Raw genomic sequence first — 18,473 nt, forward strand, 5'->3', positions numbered from 1 at the left:
GGTTTGGCTTTTAGCAGTGTTCATTGCCATAGTAACTTGCGCTCTACAGCTAAACTGCTCCGGGGCAGGTTATGTTCTGGTTTAGAGATCTCAAACCGAAATTTGACCAATCAGCTTCAAGCAAAGTGACACGTCTCTGACGCAATAAAGCCACTCCTCCAGTTTCTCTTACTCCAAATTAAAGGACGCTATTTCCTTTTTTAGAGATGATTATTTTTTATAATTATTTTATATTATTTATATAATAATTATACCCTTAATCATTACACAAGCCAGCTTAGTTTAATAGTAATTATTAAGCTTTTATTTAAAATCAATGTAAACATGGACTGGTTTGGATGTGTCAACTCAATACTAATCCTGTAACCCTGAATTTGTGCAGCCACCATCATGGTACAGGCCCCATGTGAGTCAAGCTTGCATCAGCTGATTCTCAGCTGATCACATCTACCTATAGAAATACGACACCTATCGCAGCATTGCTATATAAGCTCTATTCAGTATTAATCAGCAGCTTTTTCCACTTGCTCAGGAGCAAATTAGACGGCGAATTCCATCTCTATGGGAAAGCATTCAATCAGGAATTTTCAGGGGTTTGTTTCCCACAGATTTCTCACCAGATTCAACAAGTTTGTGAACTTGAACATGAATTTTCCGTGATTGATATAAGCTGATAGACTCAGAACTGACCTGAGCAAGTACTGCTTCTCACAACGGTATATCATTGACATAGACTCTTTAGCCCTATTCGGACAGGATTAGTTTTACATGGAAAGGTGGGGTAAAATTATTTATTACCAGAGCTTCTCAGTGATTTCAGTCCCATCCGAATGCACCATCTCAGTAATCATTACAGACAATGTCAGTAAAGATTACGGTGACTTTTACCTTCTGTAAAAAGGTCCGGAGAAATTACCTAAGGTAATGCTAATCCCATCCGAATAGACCAGCTGTAAATATGTACGTAAATATTCCGCCATTTTCTGTTTAAAAGTAGTTTTCCACACACCATTCAGATCAAAAAGAAGGCTGAAAGCCACGAAACTTCTTTTGGCTTTAGGTAAGTGCCTATTACCAATAGAATTTAATTTAATAAATCGTTTGACCCGACCTGTGTGTGTGTGTGTATCACAGGTGTGGTCGAACAATTTATTAATTAAGAACAGTTATGTCCAGAAGCAACGTACATGACGACAAGTAGGTTACGGGGGAGCGCATTTCAAGTTACCCCTCCCACTTCTGGTAGTTTTACAGAGATTTCTTATCCTGTGCGAATTGGCCATTAATATTACAGACGTCTTGAGGTAAAAATGACATTACTCCATCTACCCTTGTAAAACTAATCCCGTCCGAATAGGGCTTTTGCCTGTAATGCCCGCAATTCATTGCTGCAGATGTGCTAATGTGACTGCATCAACAACACTTTTACACAAGATCTGCACTTAATTTCTAGCGATTATCGCCGATTTGATTGCACAGATACTATGTAAACTAAACTGAGCTAGACAATGACATCTCTGAATTCAATAATGAAATGCCTTTAACTGAAAATTGAGTGTTTAATCTTATCATTATACATTACTGACACTCTATCCTCCAATTTGATACTGTTAAGTGCTTTGACACAATCTGTATTGTTAAAAGCGCTATATAAATAAAGGTGACTTGACTTGACTTTCCCGGCTGGAAGAAGCAAAGATATCAAGGAGGGTTAAAGCATCCACATAACAACTTTTAACCCTTTATTCATCTCTGAATGTCTTCACGAAGCTAAGCTAAGTTCTTATTTCACTCTCATTGCCTTATGCTATGTTGGTAATTATGCTATCGTCAAATATTGCTCGTTGTTTAAGGCAGTTATTCAGTAACATGTTTTGTTCTGAGTTCTTTCTACCATTCAATTTAAAGGATTTGTTGTGGAGTGAGGGGAAATAAAATAGCATGATTTTTCAATATGTTTAGCTGACTGTATTTTATTATGACAATGAACAGGCTGCGTTGTCGAATATACTTAACTGCGCGCGTGAGGCGCCGGCACGATCACTTGAATTTTCTTTTCTTTTTCTTTTTTCCTTCTAAAAGTGGAAACAACTTACAATAGCCTACTCCTTCATTATTCAAAACTGTTCAAAATATTTATTTTATTTGTGTACATTCACAATAAAAACAAAACATGTGCTTTTGTGAAATAAAGGAAACAAACAGGACGCCGCTTTCTCAAGAGTGCATCGTAAAAATGAACCAAAATTCTCCATATAGGCTGCTAATTGTTGCACAGTTTTTTTGTTTTTTTTTCGTTTGGTTCATTCATTAATTATTTAGAAATATATATTTTGCATATGGGCCTATTTCTTTTATATAAAATAGCTTATGTTTTGCTCTGTTCACAGAAGCGCTGCAGGTGCGTGCATGTGAATCCTCACGTTCATGTTGTTTATGCTGCTTTTTGCGTGTATAAAATGAATCCCTGGAAAACAAATTTAGGTATTTTTAATGGGTCACAGCCACCTATCAATTTAAATTTAATTGAATTGTAATTTAACATAATCCTGTCGGTTAACGGTATGGCTTAACGACCGTCAGTTAGGAGAAATAAAATAATCGAAATGAACATTCCTATTTCCTATAAACATTAATCAGAAAAAAACAATAATAATACAACTGCACCTGTTTATGATTATTGCTTGATTAAGTAGCCTATCTATCTAATAGTCTATAACAAAGTACAAAAAAAATAAATAAATAAATATTCATGACACTTGTTAATAAAAATAATTTTATTTAGGCCTGTACAATTTAATAATAGGCTGTTTTGTTTCAAATGGATGAAGAACAGGCTACTAGCCTATAATTTACGCAATAGGAGAAATTATGTATGGAAACAGCTCAAGGGCAATTTTTTTTCGCGACAAACCAAAACTTATGCGACAATTCATTTTGTTTAGGGATGACGTCATCACGCACACCATTTTATCTGTAAAAGGCCAGTTGGATGGAAACAGACTGTAGACAGCAAATTTTGCAAAGTTTTTTTAATGCATATTCTCTTTGTCGATAACAAAACAGAGCAAAAACTGGATGGAAACTTGACTATTGATGCACACATGCTTTGCATGTATTATCATACAATACAAAAACAACATTTTATAACTGAGAAACCAAATTATTATTGTTAAGCTCATTATAAACATATTTGAGCAGGTATCTGCAAACAGAGTAGGCTATTTCACAGTAAAGATTGGTCTAAACTTTCTTAGACATTACTTTTATATCATTGTTTATAGAACATATAACTATCCTCACATCATGCAACATTTAAATGCAATGAAAGGTTGCCTATCATATTTCAAAATGTTGCACTTGATTTCACACATTTTAGTCTGGAGTTATAGTTTGGGAAAAGTTCATAAATGCGTTCAAGTTTATGTCACAACAACACATTATCTAATGCCAATAAGAAACATTATATGATATAAAAGATCTCCTCCGCAAGCTCCAGCTGCGCCTTCTGTTTATGAGGTAAACAAAGCTTTTCCTCTCAGCGCGTCTTCTGAGGTACATACAAGGCTTTTTCCTCTCAGTGCGTTTCTGAGGTAAATAGAAATTCCTCACAGCGTGTTCTTCCAAAACTGAAAAGCATCCGAGATGAACCTGTTACTGCTTTGTTTACGGTGATGTGAGCATTTACATGCCGCGTGTCTCACGTGGAGATTTGTAATATCAATAGCACGAGCAGCGCGTGGGCGTCACCTAATTAGAGATAATGAGACCAGACGGAAAAACTGGACCTGTTGTTGGTTTCATACGGATTACTTTATCACAGATTATTTGTTTTCGGTAAGACTTACTTCATTTAAGAGTAGACATGTCAAGCTTTCTATAGTTATATTTCTCATGTTTCTGTGTGAAGTATTTGCTGAGTTACAGTTCATTTTAGTGACGCGTTTCAAAAAGCAGTTCGCGGAGAGAGTAAAGACTGAGAACGCACCCTGTTTGTTTTCTTTATTCTTCAAAAGCACAAAGTTTAGTTTTTATTATGAGTGTATACAAATAAAAGTAGACCCCTTACAGATTCGAATGGTGTATTGCTCTTATCTGTACGATCAAAAAGGGCAGAGTAATTCAAGCTCATTCGGCCTTATCAGGAAAATCTGCCTCAAAACGCATATATGCGTTTGTCGACCCCAGGGGTTAAAGAAGAGCACCCCTTCGCTGCATCTCTTCTTCTTAAAGAGCATGCTGCCCCAGTCTATGCTACTAAGTTCTTTTCTTTAAAGCTGTTAGGGTATTGGGATTGTGCTTGCTTTCAGGGCTTATCTAGTGCTCAGTATCATGTTTGTTGCTAGACCTGCTTGTTGCTTTAAGCTATTGGTTGTACTGCAAGTGCTGGTACTTGGTTAAATTTGCAACAGCAAGAAGCTAATGTTTAAGCTGTTTTTTAGGCCATCTACTCTCGAAATATGCTTGCTGCTTATGGCTCATCTAGTTATTGGGACTGCTATTTCCTTAAGCTTCTCTGACTTCTGCAACATGCTGTGATTAAGCAAGCAACATGCTTGTAACAAAGCTATCGAGTGTATTGATAAGGATTTGTCTTCGCTCACACGGGTTGTCAGATTGAGGACACGTAACATAACGAGCATAATGTCAATGGGAGACGAGACGACAAACCTGTAAACTGATCAGTTGATTTGAGTTATTATATGCTGTTTTTATAGAGTTTTTAAATGGATGCTGAAGCTTTTAGGCCAGGTTGCAGTACGCTGTGTTTGATGCAAATTAGACTGCCAATTTTAGTGGGTCAATTAGCTGTCAAATTTTCTGCATCTTTTTCAGGTATTGCATTAAAGGGGCTTGCTGCTCTTCTTAGCTGCTTATAAAGAAGAGCACCCCTTCACTGCCTTCTCCTGTAAGGGGCTGCTGCCCCAGTCTCTGCTATTTCAGAAGGATATGCTCCTTCCAGAATGCCATCAGTTGTAGTTTGGGCCGTTCTGGCCTATCGTTTGTGTTGGGGGGGGTTATTATTGCTGCTCTCCCTGCTCATTCATGACAGGCTACATGGATGGGCAGGGAGTTTTTGCACAGAACAGAACCATACAGCCAAACCAAAACTTAATGCTAAGTATCTATCATTTGGACGATAGTGGTCCTGACAGAAATTAAGCGTTAGCGTTAGTTCTGGCAGGTCACGTGAGTCAAGCTTGCATCAGCTGATTCTCAGCTGATCACATCTACCTACAGGAATACGACACCTATCGCGGCATCCCCATATCAGCTCTATTCAGTATTAATCAGCAGCAAGGTGATTCCCCTGTAGTTAGAACACTTACTGAGGTCGCCTTTCTTGGGAAGCTTGATCAGGTACCCCTCCTTCCAGTCAGCCGGCATCACCTCCTCCTCCCAGTTCTATCCAAATAGTGGGTACAGCAGCTCTACTGTTGTTTCTAGGTCTGCTTTCAGAGCCTCCACTGGGATGCCATCAGGCCTTCTGCTTTGTCATTCTTCAAAAATGCCACTGCTCTTCTGATCTCTTCCCGACTGGGTCTGTCTCTGCTGGCTGGATGTCTAGGATGTCGGGTGGGGTAGGTCTATTCAATAACTCAATAATGCTCGGCCCATCTGTTGAGTTGGCCTGCTCTATCTACAATAGGCTTGCCTTCTTTATCTTTTACTGGTCTTTCTGTATGGCCATACTTGTCCGTCAGTCTTCTGGTAATGTCATAGAGCTGTTTCATGTTGCTACTGCCTGCTGCCTTCTCTGCCTCTGCTGCCAGGTTGTCTATGTAGGCCCTCTTGTCTGCCCTGATACTCCTCTTCACCTCGCGGTTAGCTTCCGAGTATTCCTCCTGTGCCCTTGCTTTAGCTGCTCTCGTGCGACTGTTGTTAACAACTGCTTTCTTCTGCTTCCTCACTTCTATCTTCTTCAAGGTCTGTGCCGACAGCCAATCCTTGTGATGGTGTTTCTTGAATCCTACAGTGTCTTTGCAAGTTGAGTTTAGCGCCTCTCTAACTGCCTTCCACTGCTGGTGGTGGCCGCCTCCTCGTCATCTACCAGCTCCTGTAGTGCTTGAAACCTGTTGGACAGCATCAGTTTGAACTCTTCTCTCACTCCAGTCTCTCTCAAGTGGCCTACATTACAGCGCTGTTTTCTAGTTGTCTCTGTGCGACTTTTCTTTAACTTGAGCTTTATTCTTAAGGTAAGCAGATGATGGTCTGAGGCGACATCCGCTCCTCTCCTCACTCGAACATCTTGAAGGGATCTTCTAAATTTCTTGCTAATGCAGATATGGTCTATTTGGTTCTCTGTAATATGGTCGGGTGAGACCCACGTTGCTTTGTGTATTCTTCTGTGTGGAAAGATGCTGCCTCCAATGATAAGTCTATTTAGGGCACAAAAGTCTACGAACTTCTCCCCGTTCTCACTCAGCTCCCCTAGTCCGTGTCTCCCCATCACCTCTTCATATCCAGTGTTGTCCTCTCCTATTTTGTCATTAAAATCGCCCATGATGATGGAGATGTCTCGCTCCCCACATTTGTCCACAGCACTCTGGAGTTGGTCGTAGAACTCTTGTTTCTCTTCTTCGTCACTGTCATTAGTGGGTGCATAACACTGAATGAAGTTGAGCTTGATCTTTTTCCTAGTTCTAAAGGCTGCTGTGATAATTCTTGGTCCAAGAGGTTCCCAGCCTATCAGCGCTCTCTGTGCCACTGGTGACAGCGTGAGTGCTACACCTTCTGTATGGGGGGCATTCTCCTCTTCATGTCCGGAATTTAGAATCGTCTCCCCACTTGTCAGCCTTTTCTGACCGGACTGCGTCCATCTGGCTTCACTGATACCTAGCAGGGCAAGGTTGTACTTTTGCACTTCCGCTGCTATCTGGGCGGCCTTCCCGCTCTGGTACATGGTCTTGACATTCCATGTGCCCATGATGGTGTCCCTGGATAGGGACTAGGGATGGTCTATTTGTCGACGTTTCTGTAGCTATTTCCTTTTTGCAGGGTGGGGAAGCTACCCCCACGCCCAACCCCCTTACTAGGAGGGTCAGGGGTTTTCTGTCAGCGTCTCCTTCCCTTAGACCATGTTGGTACACGGCACCTTATTGAAAAGATAAGATCAGTAAGGAGAGTTAATCATGATATGTGTATTAGCTCATTCACACGAGGTTGTTAACATGATCAGAAACACCAGTGACAATTTTCAGTAAAATATGCATTTTACAGCTACAATACCAAAAGCTTCAATCAAACCACATGCTGCAAACCATGCTATACCCTAAAAATCCCTTATAAAAAAATAGGTTATATGTTATAGTTTATATGTATAGGTTATATGTTCCTTTCTTGGTAGATCTACAAGAAGTGGGAAGTAGGACAGCAGAAAGTGATGTCAAATAAATTTAAATAAAAAGTTGAGGTCTTTTGTCCTGGAGCATTGTTTGTTGAGTGGCAACACCAGTAAGAAATATATTTTAAACTCAAAGTATGGCCGTAAACCTTAAGACATGACCATATATGGATAATTCATGTCTAAAATAGGTATAAATGTGTGAAAGAGATGTCTGATTGTCAAAATAATGTCATGTGAACTATTGTTGTGTTTGTAGATTGTCTGGCTGTATGGTGACAGAAGAAGGCTGTCGTTATATGTCTTCAGCTCTGAGTTCAAACCCCTCACACCTGAGAGAGCTGGATCTGAGCTACAATCACCCAGGAGATTCAGGAGTCAAGCTGCTCTCTCCAAACTCCACACTGGACAAACTCAAGTATGTTATTTCACCTCCTTAGTTGTTCGTGTGTTTGTATATATAACTTTTGACCAGTGTGTGTGTGTGTGTGTGTGTGTGTGTGTGTGTATGTGTATGTGTATATGTTAGAGCTATTGATTTAACATGTTTTAACTTATTAATAATTATGAAAAAATATTGTTAAAAATCATAAACGCACCTGCCTCGCCCCAGACTTATGTACAAAAATGCCCTTGTATGAGTTTTTATCCCATATTTGCATCATATGATATAGTTAAGCAATATCATGCAAGCAACAAGTGCAATATTACACGAGTGCTGTTTCTATCCTGAATAGCACAAATGCAAATGCAATATTGATTCAGTTCATTTACATTTAGTCATTTAGCAGACACTTTTATCCAAAGTGACTTACAAATGAGGACAATAGAAGCAATCAAAACCAACAAAAGAGCAATAATATGTAAGTGCTGTGACAAGTCTCGGTTAGCCTAACGCAGTTCACATAAGTAATGTAGCGGCCCGCTCCCTTTTCTCAAGCGGAACTTTCAGGCACGAGGAATTTAAGGCCTGGAAGAAGAGAAAGCAGGTCGACGATCAAAAAAAGTCATTCAAGCTCATTTCGGCCTTATCAGGAAAATCTCCCTCAAAACGCGTATACGCGTTTGTCGAGCCCAGAGGGTTAACATGGAAAAGATACCTTGGTCCCACTTTATATTAGGTGGCCTTAACTACAATGTACTTACATTTAAATTAATCATTTGATACAATGCACTTATTGTGTACATACATGTTTTTACATTGTACTCATATTTTTAAAAATACCTGTATGTAGTTACATCTGTAATTAATTTCTGAAATTACATTTATAATTACACTGTTGACCCATCCCTTACACCTTAACCCACCCTTAAACCTACCCATACCACCAAACCTGTCCCTAACCTTACCCGTATGCCATCTCAATAGCAGTAAAAGTGTTTTTCAATACAATAAGTACATTGTACTTATTTTTTGATGTAAGTACATAGTAGTTAAGGCCACCTAATATAAAGTGTAACCGATACCTTTTATCACGTGTCGCGTGTAGTTAGGACACGGTGTTAGAGGGTCTTTTCTTAAAAATAAAACAAGTTAAAAGAATAAAAAAAGAATAGAGAATGCTATTGTTAGAGGGTCATTTTTTATAATAAATGAAAAGAAAACAAGTAGATAAAATAGAAAAAGAATAGAAAATGCTAGTGTTAGAGGCTATGTTTTTTCTTTTTAAAGAAGTATTTAGAATAGAAATGGAATAGAATAGAAATAGTATTTAGAATAGAAATGGAATAGAGAGTGACAGTGTGTCACGGTGTGTCTATGCAGGTAGCACGCAGGAGGCACGAAATAGCTCAAACAGTCTTTAATGACAAAACACAGGGGATAATCCAACATAGGAGATGCACAAACACAACGAGATAGCAACTGTGAACACATAACCCTCTAAGCGCCAAAGTCGCAAAATTGCGACAAGACGTCATACTTCATTAAATAGACTGTAGTTCCTAATATAGTGTAATATCTCATTTGTATTCCCTACCACTAGATGACAGTGTCACAATCTCACGGGGGAGCCCGGGAATCAGGAACGAGGAGACGAGGAATAGCAACACGGGAGTTTAATAGGTAGACAGGAACATAGATCACAGGTAGGGTAGACACTCAGGTTGACGTTCAAAGACCGACAAACACTAACTGAAAGGACTGGGGTTTTAAAGACAGGACAATCAAGGAACTAAAGGAGACACACCTGGAATCAAATTAACCAATCAAGGGGAGACAGAAACTAGGTCACAGGGCACACATGGGGAGCAAAACACACACAAGACAGTCCAGGGACGTGACATTACTCCCCCCTCCCGGAAGGTGCGTCCTCGCACCGTGGAACAACAGAGGGGGGGGGAAACGGGTGGGAACCATGGCGGAGGCTCAGGAGGAGGACGGACCACCGGGAGGAGGTCGGCAGACAGAGACCAGGGAGGCAACGAAGGAGGGAGGAGCCAGGGAAGAGACAGGAGGGACCCGGAGCAGGAGGAGCCTGGCCAGACCCAGGCCACAGCCATGATGATGGCCACGGTGGAGCCGACGGAGGGAGGAGCCATGGAGGAGGAATGGCCTCCGACTCCAGGGGCCGACCAACGGCGGCGGAGCAGGTGGTGGAGGAGCCCGAGGCGGAGGCGGAGAGCCGGCGAGCCAGGGAATGCCGAGGATCCGGGGCCAAGGTGGAGCAGAGTGCTCTGGCGACCGAGGCGGCGGAGCTCCGGAGATCCGCGGGCGGAGCCGGAGCGACTGAGGACCAAGGTGGAGCTGGCGGGAGGAAGGAGCCCAACTGAGCCGGTGGGACGGAGCGACGAGGTGCAGCCGGAGGAGCGGAGTCCTGAGGCGATGGCGGTCGACGCCCGACCAAGGCGGAGCCGGAGGGACGAGGGAGCCTGGTGGAGCTGGAGGATCGACGGGTGACGGTGGAGGCGAGGGAGCTAGGAGCCGAGGTGGAGCCGCTGGGTCAACGGGCCGAGGCAGAGTCCGGGCCGAGGAGGTTGGAGGTGGAGGTGAGGATACTCCAGCCCGGCGATGCTGGAGGATGGCAGTCCTGTGGGGCTCGCACCGTATTGATGGTGGGCTGAGGCGAGCAGAGGGGCTGCCAGGCGACAGCGGTGGAGGAGGCAGGAGCGGGTGGGAGGGTGGGCATTTGCGAGGGGCCGGCACTGGGGGGCGCTCTTGAAGCGCGGACCCTTGGGGCGCTCTGGCAGCGGAGACAGGGAGACGCTCTTGCAGCGGAGACAGGGAGGCGCTCTTGCAGCGCTGGAGACAGGAGGCGCCTTCTTGGTGCAGGCACTGGGGGGCGCTCTGGCAGCGCGGTGCTGGACGGGACCAGCGGGGACTCTTGGAAGCGCCTTCGTGGCGCAGGCACTGGGGGGCACTTGCGAGGGGCACGAGCAGAGGGGCTGCCAGACGACAGCGGTGGAGGAGGCAGGAGCGGGTGGGAGGGTGGGCATTTGCGAGGGGCCGGCACTGGGGGGCGCTCTTGAAGCGCGGACCCTTGGGGGCGCTCTGGCAGCGCGGAGACAGGGAGACGCTCTTGCAGCGCGGAGACAGGGAGGCGCTCTTGCAGCGCGGAGACAGGGAGGCGCCTTCTTGGTGCAGGCACTGGGGGGCGCTCGGGAAGCGCTGTGCTGGACGGAACCAGCGGAGACTCTTGGGAGCGCCTTCTTGGCGCAGGCACTGGGGGGCGCTCGGAAAGCGCTGTGCTGGACGGAACCAGCGGAGACTCTTGGGAGCGCCTTCTTTGCTCTTGCGAGGGGCAGGCACTGGCGGGCTCTTGCGAGGGGCAGGCACTGGCGGGCTCTTGCGAGGGGCCGGCTCTGGTGGGCTTGCCATACTCTCTGCCGGCGGGCTTGCCATACTCTCTGCCGGCGGGCTTGCCATACTCTCTGCCGGCGGGCTTGCCATACTCTCTGCCGGCGGGCTTGCCATACTCTCTGCCGGCGGGCTTGCCATACTCTCTGCCGGCGGGCTTGCCATACTCTCTGCCGGCGGGCTTGCCATACTCTCTGCCGGCGGGCTTGCCATACTTTCTGCCGGCGGGTTTTCCTGGACCGCGAACGGCGGCTGGTGAAGGGAAACGTTGACCTCCAGATCCGTTTCCCAGTCCAGTAAATCCTCCTCCATGTCCAGCAGCCCCAGATAGATGATCAGCTCATCCTCAGCCGTGATGCAGGGGGCGGAGCTCCACTCCGCGCTCACACCGTCCACGGTTGGCTCCCTCGCGATGGGCACCGCCGCCGCTCGCACCTGATCTGACGTGTTGGGCTCAACTTCCGGGGCGATCTTCCGCTCAGTCGCTCGGCTTCGCGCTGGCTCGCAGATCGCGGCGGGGAATGGCTCTCCGTCATCGGTGGGCTCGGGCTGATGCTCCGTACCGCTGGGAGTTGGTGGGCTGGGCTCTGGGTCTGGAGTGGATCTGGCGAGATCATCCTCGGGAGAGACGGTGAGGGGTGATCCGTTTCTCACCAGAATCCACTCCACGAAGGCGGCGAAATCCTCTCGAGGACCATCCTCGGACGACAGCGCTCTGCACGCGGTGTTCAGACTTGCGTTGTAGAATGAGCAGAGCGTGCCGTCCGGGTAGCTGGTGTCATTAGCTATCATCAGGAATAGTCTGGTGTGGTCCTCGAGAGATCGTTCCCCCTGCTCCAGCAGGAGGAGGAGGAATTCGGGCCGAACATAGGGATCCATAGATGCACAACGGAAAGAAAAAACACTGGGTAAAAACGGAAACAAAACGGAGGGTACAAACACGGAGGTTACTGTATAGGTCGGTCTTTCTGTCACAATCTCACGGGGGAGCCCGGGAATCAGGAACGAGGAGACGAGGAATAGCAACACGGGAGTTTAATAGGTAGACAGGAACATAGATCACAGGTAGGGTAGACACTCAGGTTGACGTTCAAAGACCGACAAACACTAACTGAAAGGACTGGGGTTTTAAAGACAGGACAATCAAGGAACTAAAGGAGACACACCTGGAATCAAATTAACCAATCAAGGGGAGACAAGCCAGTGCTTTAAATGGGCCGGGCGGGGCTAATAGCCTCAGACCTGTAGCACCGAGCCCAAAATCATGGTGCGTTTCCACCGTCGGGCCAGAAGCTCCGCTGTGCTTCACTAAAACCCGCCCTATCTAATTTAAGATTATAAAAATAATCTTATTTCAAACAGAAAACAATATTATTTTTCTTACCCCATTGGCATATTATTTTGCTTGTTTCAAGCAAAAACTCACTTAATTTTGACTTGTTTTTTCCGAAAACAAGACAATAATTTTTACTCGTCTAGAAAATCCTTCTTGATTTAAGAATTTCTAGATATTTTGGCTGGAAACAAGACAAAAAATCTAAGTAAGAAAAGCATTTTTTGCAGTGTAGTGTTAGAGGGTCAAATGAAGATGTATATTACAATTAATACAATTAATTAATTAATTAATACAACAGTTCAATACATAAGAAGTTAATATTATGTTGTATTTTAGACATGATATTGTCTGTTTTTGCTCAGTTTTGCCAAAAAAATTATAAAAAATCTGTAAAGCCACAGCAGGACACCATCTGCTATCTCATCAGGAGTATAATTAGATGTTGTCGTGAGTGCATACAGGCATATGGGGGGCCATACACACTAATGACTTACATGGTGGGTTGAAGATTTTGGTTTCCATTTATCATTGTCATATAATTTTATTCTCAACGAATTACAACAAATTATGTAAAGATTCAATATGAATATTTCATCAAGAGCCAATGAGTTACTTAAGTCTTCCCTTATTTATTTATTTATTTATTTTCAAGCAGTATATATGCAAATCAAAAATCTGCTAAGGGGTAATAATAGAACAACAGTTGTAAAATGTGATTTTTCAGTAGTATTTATAACAGGATCTGCATTTTCTTGGGTTTAAATAAAAGCTTTTTGTAACAAGAGGCAATAAAACAACTTTGTGCATCAGAAACTTTGTGGATCAGAAAAAAAACTGCATTTTCAAAAGTGAACAAATTTGCGACAGCCGAATGTAACATTTTGTCTGTCCAAAAACGAAAGAAAAAAAACACATGCATAATACACGGTAGTAATTACAAGAAGCCTGTAGAGGTCCAGAGAGTTCACGTATTTCCTGGTAAACCCACACTACCGGATGTTTGGACTATGTCATCACTTTTTGATGAGAAGGAGAAAATGGTGTGTGATGAAGACGAACCCACCAGCTCGCCTTCAGGGAAGAATTGTGAGTCCATGAAGGCATGTAAAACGATGGCTCACTTGCAGAAGCACTTCTGTACAAGGTGGAATTTATTTACAGTGCCAGAAAGTTTGTCCACAGTGAAGAATATATACAAGTGCCCACAAATATTGACAAAAATATATACAAGCAATAAACAAACTTGTTTGTTCGGTTTGGCCGATGCAGCATTTCCCGCCGGAAGACTACGCCCACACAGACAAACAACACAGAGGAAAAACGACAAGACAAGTGCAGTGTAGGTGTATGAAATAAATGGGAAATGGCTATGGACGGAGGAAAGTGGAGAAACGGGAGAATGTCCATGTGCTGTCGGGATCACATGTGCACCCGCTCCTCCAATGGCAGAACGGAACGGAGAATGAATGAGGTAAGTAGGCGTGCGTGTGTGTGTCAGTGCTGCTTCCCCAGCAGTGGCAGCTAATGTGACTTTATCACATTGTGCAATGAGCAGCTTCAACATGCTGTCTGTTAGAGACTGTAACATACCTAATACATAGCTGTCAACCAATCAGTACCGTTTCTAGGCATAGGCGAGATGGGCGGTCGCCTAGGGCGCCGCCAGCTGAAGGGGCGCCAATGAGCGCACGTACTGGTACTACATTTTAGCAGGGTTGTGATAAAGAGTGGCAAGGTCACCCTGAAATATGACTGCCACCCCCACTGGATCCCCAACATCATTGGGCTAGAGTACTGTCAATCTGACGATGCCTGCATGCCATTGGATCAGAGCGCTGTCAATTGCTGCCTGATTGTTGCATGCTTGCATTTGGAGCGCTCATCAACACCATTAGATCAATGGGCTCTGTCAGTGCTTTCGCAAGGTAACGCTTCTTCTTCTTTTTTTTTGCCGTGCAATAAAGCTAAGTTCAAAGGCCAATTTAAAAAATATTGGTACAGTAAATAAAGTGCACAAAGTCAGTATTTGTGGCAGTTGATAAATCGTGTTGCGAGATTTGTCAAAAAGGTGTGCGTTTTTGCGCCAATGCGCAAGGATCAGCGTGTCATGTAATATTCCCATATAAACTTTAACAGCCAATTAAAAAAATATTGGTATAGTAAAATTCGCTAATTCACAAGATCAATACATCCTTTATTAAACCGCTTTGTCGAGCTTAATACATCCTTATGGAGGTGTTGAAATGCTGATAAATTCATTCACTTCTAACAGCAATTAATGGGAGAAGCATCATACACATAGAGGGCAGAGCGTCACGTTATTTAAAGGGGAAGTTCACGGGTAAATGAGTAGCAAAGGATTAAGTAGCTGCATTGATTACTTTTATGCCACTGATCAGGCTTTAATATGTAGTTTGGGGCAACAAAGGGTTTTATAGGTTTGACTGAAATAATACAATAACTGACACTTTAAATCCAATAGGGATTTCGCCTAGGGCGTCAAATTGGCTAGAAACGGCCCTGCAACCAATGACACACTAGAGCTCCGCAAGGACCGCCGCCCTCATTTCAATGTTGCAAATGGAAAAGTAAAAAATAAGTAAATGAATAAATAAATCTGGAAATAAATACATGTGGGAATGAATAAATACAAAAACAAATAAATGCATGAATAAATACATTTAAAAATAAATAAATACATAAATAATTTAAACAAATATAAAAACAAATGGAAGAATAAGTAAATAAACATTAAAAAGAAGAAAAACAAATGTTAAAGTTAATACAGAAAATAATACATAAAAGAAAAAGGTAATACAACATAAATTCAGGATTAAATTTTATTACAAATAAACTATATTTGTTTTTATCAAGTAATTAAATTTTTATTTATTTACATTTACTTTAGTTATCTATATAACCTCCATATTTGTGTGCCACTCATGAAATTGAGATGATTAACATAACCATAGCAACAGATGAAAAACATTACATTTCAAATTAGATCTGTGCTCTGAGTCCTTTTCGGTTGCCGGGTCTATTTTGTACAGGCAATGAAACTAAATGTTTGAGGGAAGCAACACTTCATTTGATTTGCTGCTGTGTGTCGTTCACACCAACGGTAAATAACAACTGTAATAAATTATTCACCTTTAGCTTTGTATCTGAATGTCTTGTTGAGTTCACTTTACAAACACACTAATCAAACATTCTTAAATCACGCAAAACCAATCAAACATTTAAATGCTTTCGTGTTAAACTTTTAAACACATTAAAATATTTAGAACTTAACAGAAATAAATTTGGACACATGGAGACATTTATCCTGAAACAGGCACTTTGTCTGCTCTGAAATAATGCTCATCATCAGCCCAGCAAACGCAAAACCTTTCTACAACTTTTCATTATATTTCTTTGCAATTAGGTAATGTTGCAGTACATTTTAAAAATGTTTAAGAAACCATCTAAAAAAAAACTAAAAAAAAAAAACTATTTAACCAAAATATAAATATTAGAAATATTGTGGAAATACCAACATGATATGTTTTCTTGAAGTAATCAAATAACAACTTAAATATAACATTTGTTTACTATGAAACAGGCTTTCTGCAGATCTTAAATGCATTAAATATTGCATGCACTGCAAAAAATAAAAAATAAAAAATAAATAAAAATAAATAAATAATAATAATAAAATATTTTCTTCAGTATTTTGGTTTTGTTTTCCAATTCAAATATCTAAACATCCTTAAATCAAGATACACTTTACTTGAGACTTTCTGAGAAGTGGAACAAAATTAAATGATTTTATACTTCAAAACAAAATCAAATATCTGTTAATGGGCTATTAAAACATGATTTTAATGGATTAAAACAAACAGAAGGTACAGCAAAAACTATTTATATGAATTTAAAAGCATTGCAGATCTCATGGAAGTTGTATTTTCAAACTCTGAAGTGTTGCCACTACAAGACATTTAGAGACCATATTGACGTTTTGTGTTCCATTCAATATATTCCTTACATTTTCTTCACATGGTCTTCAAAGTCTTAAATTTACCTTCATAAAACCTGCAGAAACCCTGATAAAAACAAAACCAGACCAAACTGCAACTTCTGTGAGGCATTATACTTACATCTTAAAATAATGTTACATGTACATTAGTGTCACAATCTCATGAGCTCCACTAGAGGGCACCCCATCCTTTACCCTTTACCACTCACCCCGGACTCCATTTCCCATAATCCTCTGCCTGGACACATCATCAATAGCAATCACCTGTCTCTCATCAGATCTCATCATCAGTTCACAGCTGTCTCACAACAGAAGAACTTTAAAAGTAGCACACACCCACTGACTTTGCTGGTGAATGAATGTTTAGCCTCCCGTTGTCTTGCCTTCCATATTTCCTGGTTTCAGTGTTATCGTGTTTTGATCCTGGACTATTTCCTTGTTTTTGATTTGTTTGCGGCCTGCCCTGACCATCACCTATTTTCTGGATTACTCTTTTGCCTTATTTCAGAGGTTATCTACATGCAATCTAACGGCGTTCTTTCTGCGGACAAGATTTCTGATTGTGAGGTAGCCTAATAAATATCTAAATAAATAAATAAATGTGGCAGTACACAGTTCAATAATATAAATAATGATTCACTTGTTTTGATGCTTAAAATGAGAGAATGGATGATAGTACGACGATAACTGAAGATTGCATTAGTACTAAAAGGCAGGTAAAAATTACGGAGAAAGCAAAGGAAGAAAAATTGCAAAGGCTTGTGCAATCAAGGAATGCTAAACTAGCTCAGCTCACAGGCAAATCTAAGGTAAATTAACAACATATGGATGATGCTGTAGATGTTGACACTGTTCAAACTAAATTAGAAACAGAGTACAAAGATTTATATAAAGATTTCTGTCACCTCGATCATGTTATTGAGGAGTTTATGTCTGAAGAAGATTATGCAAAGGACAATACACGGAGATACACGGTTCGAACCAAGAGCCTGCTCATGTGAAAAGTTCATTACTGCAGTCAACAAGTGGATGAAACAAGTTGCAGAAAATGCTGAGCAAGCAGTACAGTGTGATCTAGAAATAAATCCTGATGATAGCATTTCTGTGTCAGTGACTTCAAGTAAGAAGCATAAGAAACAAGGGTCAGTTGATGGCAGGTCTACAGCTTCGAAAACTTCTTCTGCACATATATCTGCTGAAGCAGAAAGAGCTGCACTACTTATTAAACACAATGCTTTGAAGCCCTAACCCTAACCTTTGAAGAAGAAACAAGCTATTGAATGACAAGAGGCTGAATTAAAGGCTAAAAGATAAGAATTTGATCTAGAAGTTGCCTTAGCAGCGTCAGATGCAAAGATGAAAGTTATAAAGCAGTATGAGAGCTGCCGGTCTTCAGCAGTAAGCCACAAAGAAGTAGATCTGGAATCAGGTAGCATAACACCTCATGAAGATGTGTTTCAACCTCTTAGGCCACAATCAAGTAATAATAGTCCCAAATGAGCCTTATTCAGATAGCAAGGGAAACATACACTGCGTTCCAAATTATTACGCAAGTGATATATCAGTAGGATTTCGGTACAATAAAGAGACAGATTTTTGTTTGTGTTGTTTTTCACATCTTTTTAGTTAACTGGTATCAATCTCAGACAGGTTTGTTCAATAGTTTGCCAGGTCTTCTCAGGTAAATGGAAACCCTACTTAAAGAGGTTGTTCCACATTATTAAGCAAGTCACAGTTCTCATGAAATATGGTGAGGAAGAAAGATCTTTCTGAAGATGAAAAGTATGAAACAATGCAATGTCTTGCAAAAGGCATCAAAACAAACAATATTTTGCAGAAGGCTATCTTAAGGCAAAGCAGCTTCTGAGAGAGCATTTTGGAAACGAGTATCAGATTCCAGTCGCATACATGAACAAAGCTTTACACTGGCCCTCTATCAGACCCGAAGATGGGGAAGCACTTCACTCACAATGCAATGTCA

At 41.9% G+C, this 18,473-nt stretch overlaps 1 protein-coding gene across 2 annotated transcripts in view; it reads left to right on the forward strand.

Annotated features, from left to right (window-relative positions):
• Nucleotides 1-18,473, forward strand: part of LOC131538360 (NLR family CARD domain-containing protein 3-like) — a 63,114-nt gene that overhangs the window by 34,478 nt on the left and 10,163 nt on the right. For both annotated transcript variants that reach the window (XM_058772193.1, XM_058772194.1), the window contains one exon: nt 7,605-7,763. In XM_058772193.1, the coding sequence (XP_058628176.1) occupies nt 7,605-7,763 (159 nt within the window). The remainder of the gene's footprint in view (nt 1-7,604; nt 7,764-18,473) is intronic.

The sequence above is a fragment of the Onychostoma macrolepis genome, chromosome 04, assembly GCF_012432095.1.
Source record: "Onychostoma macrolepis isolate SWU-2019 chromosome 04, ASM1243209v1, whole genome shotgun sequence".
Lineage (NCBI taxonomy): Eukaryota > Metazoa > Chordata > Actinopteri > Cypriniformes > Cyprinidae > Onychostoma > Onychostoma macrolepis.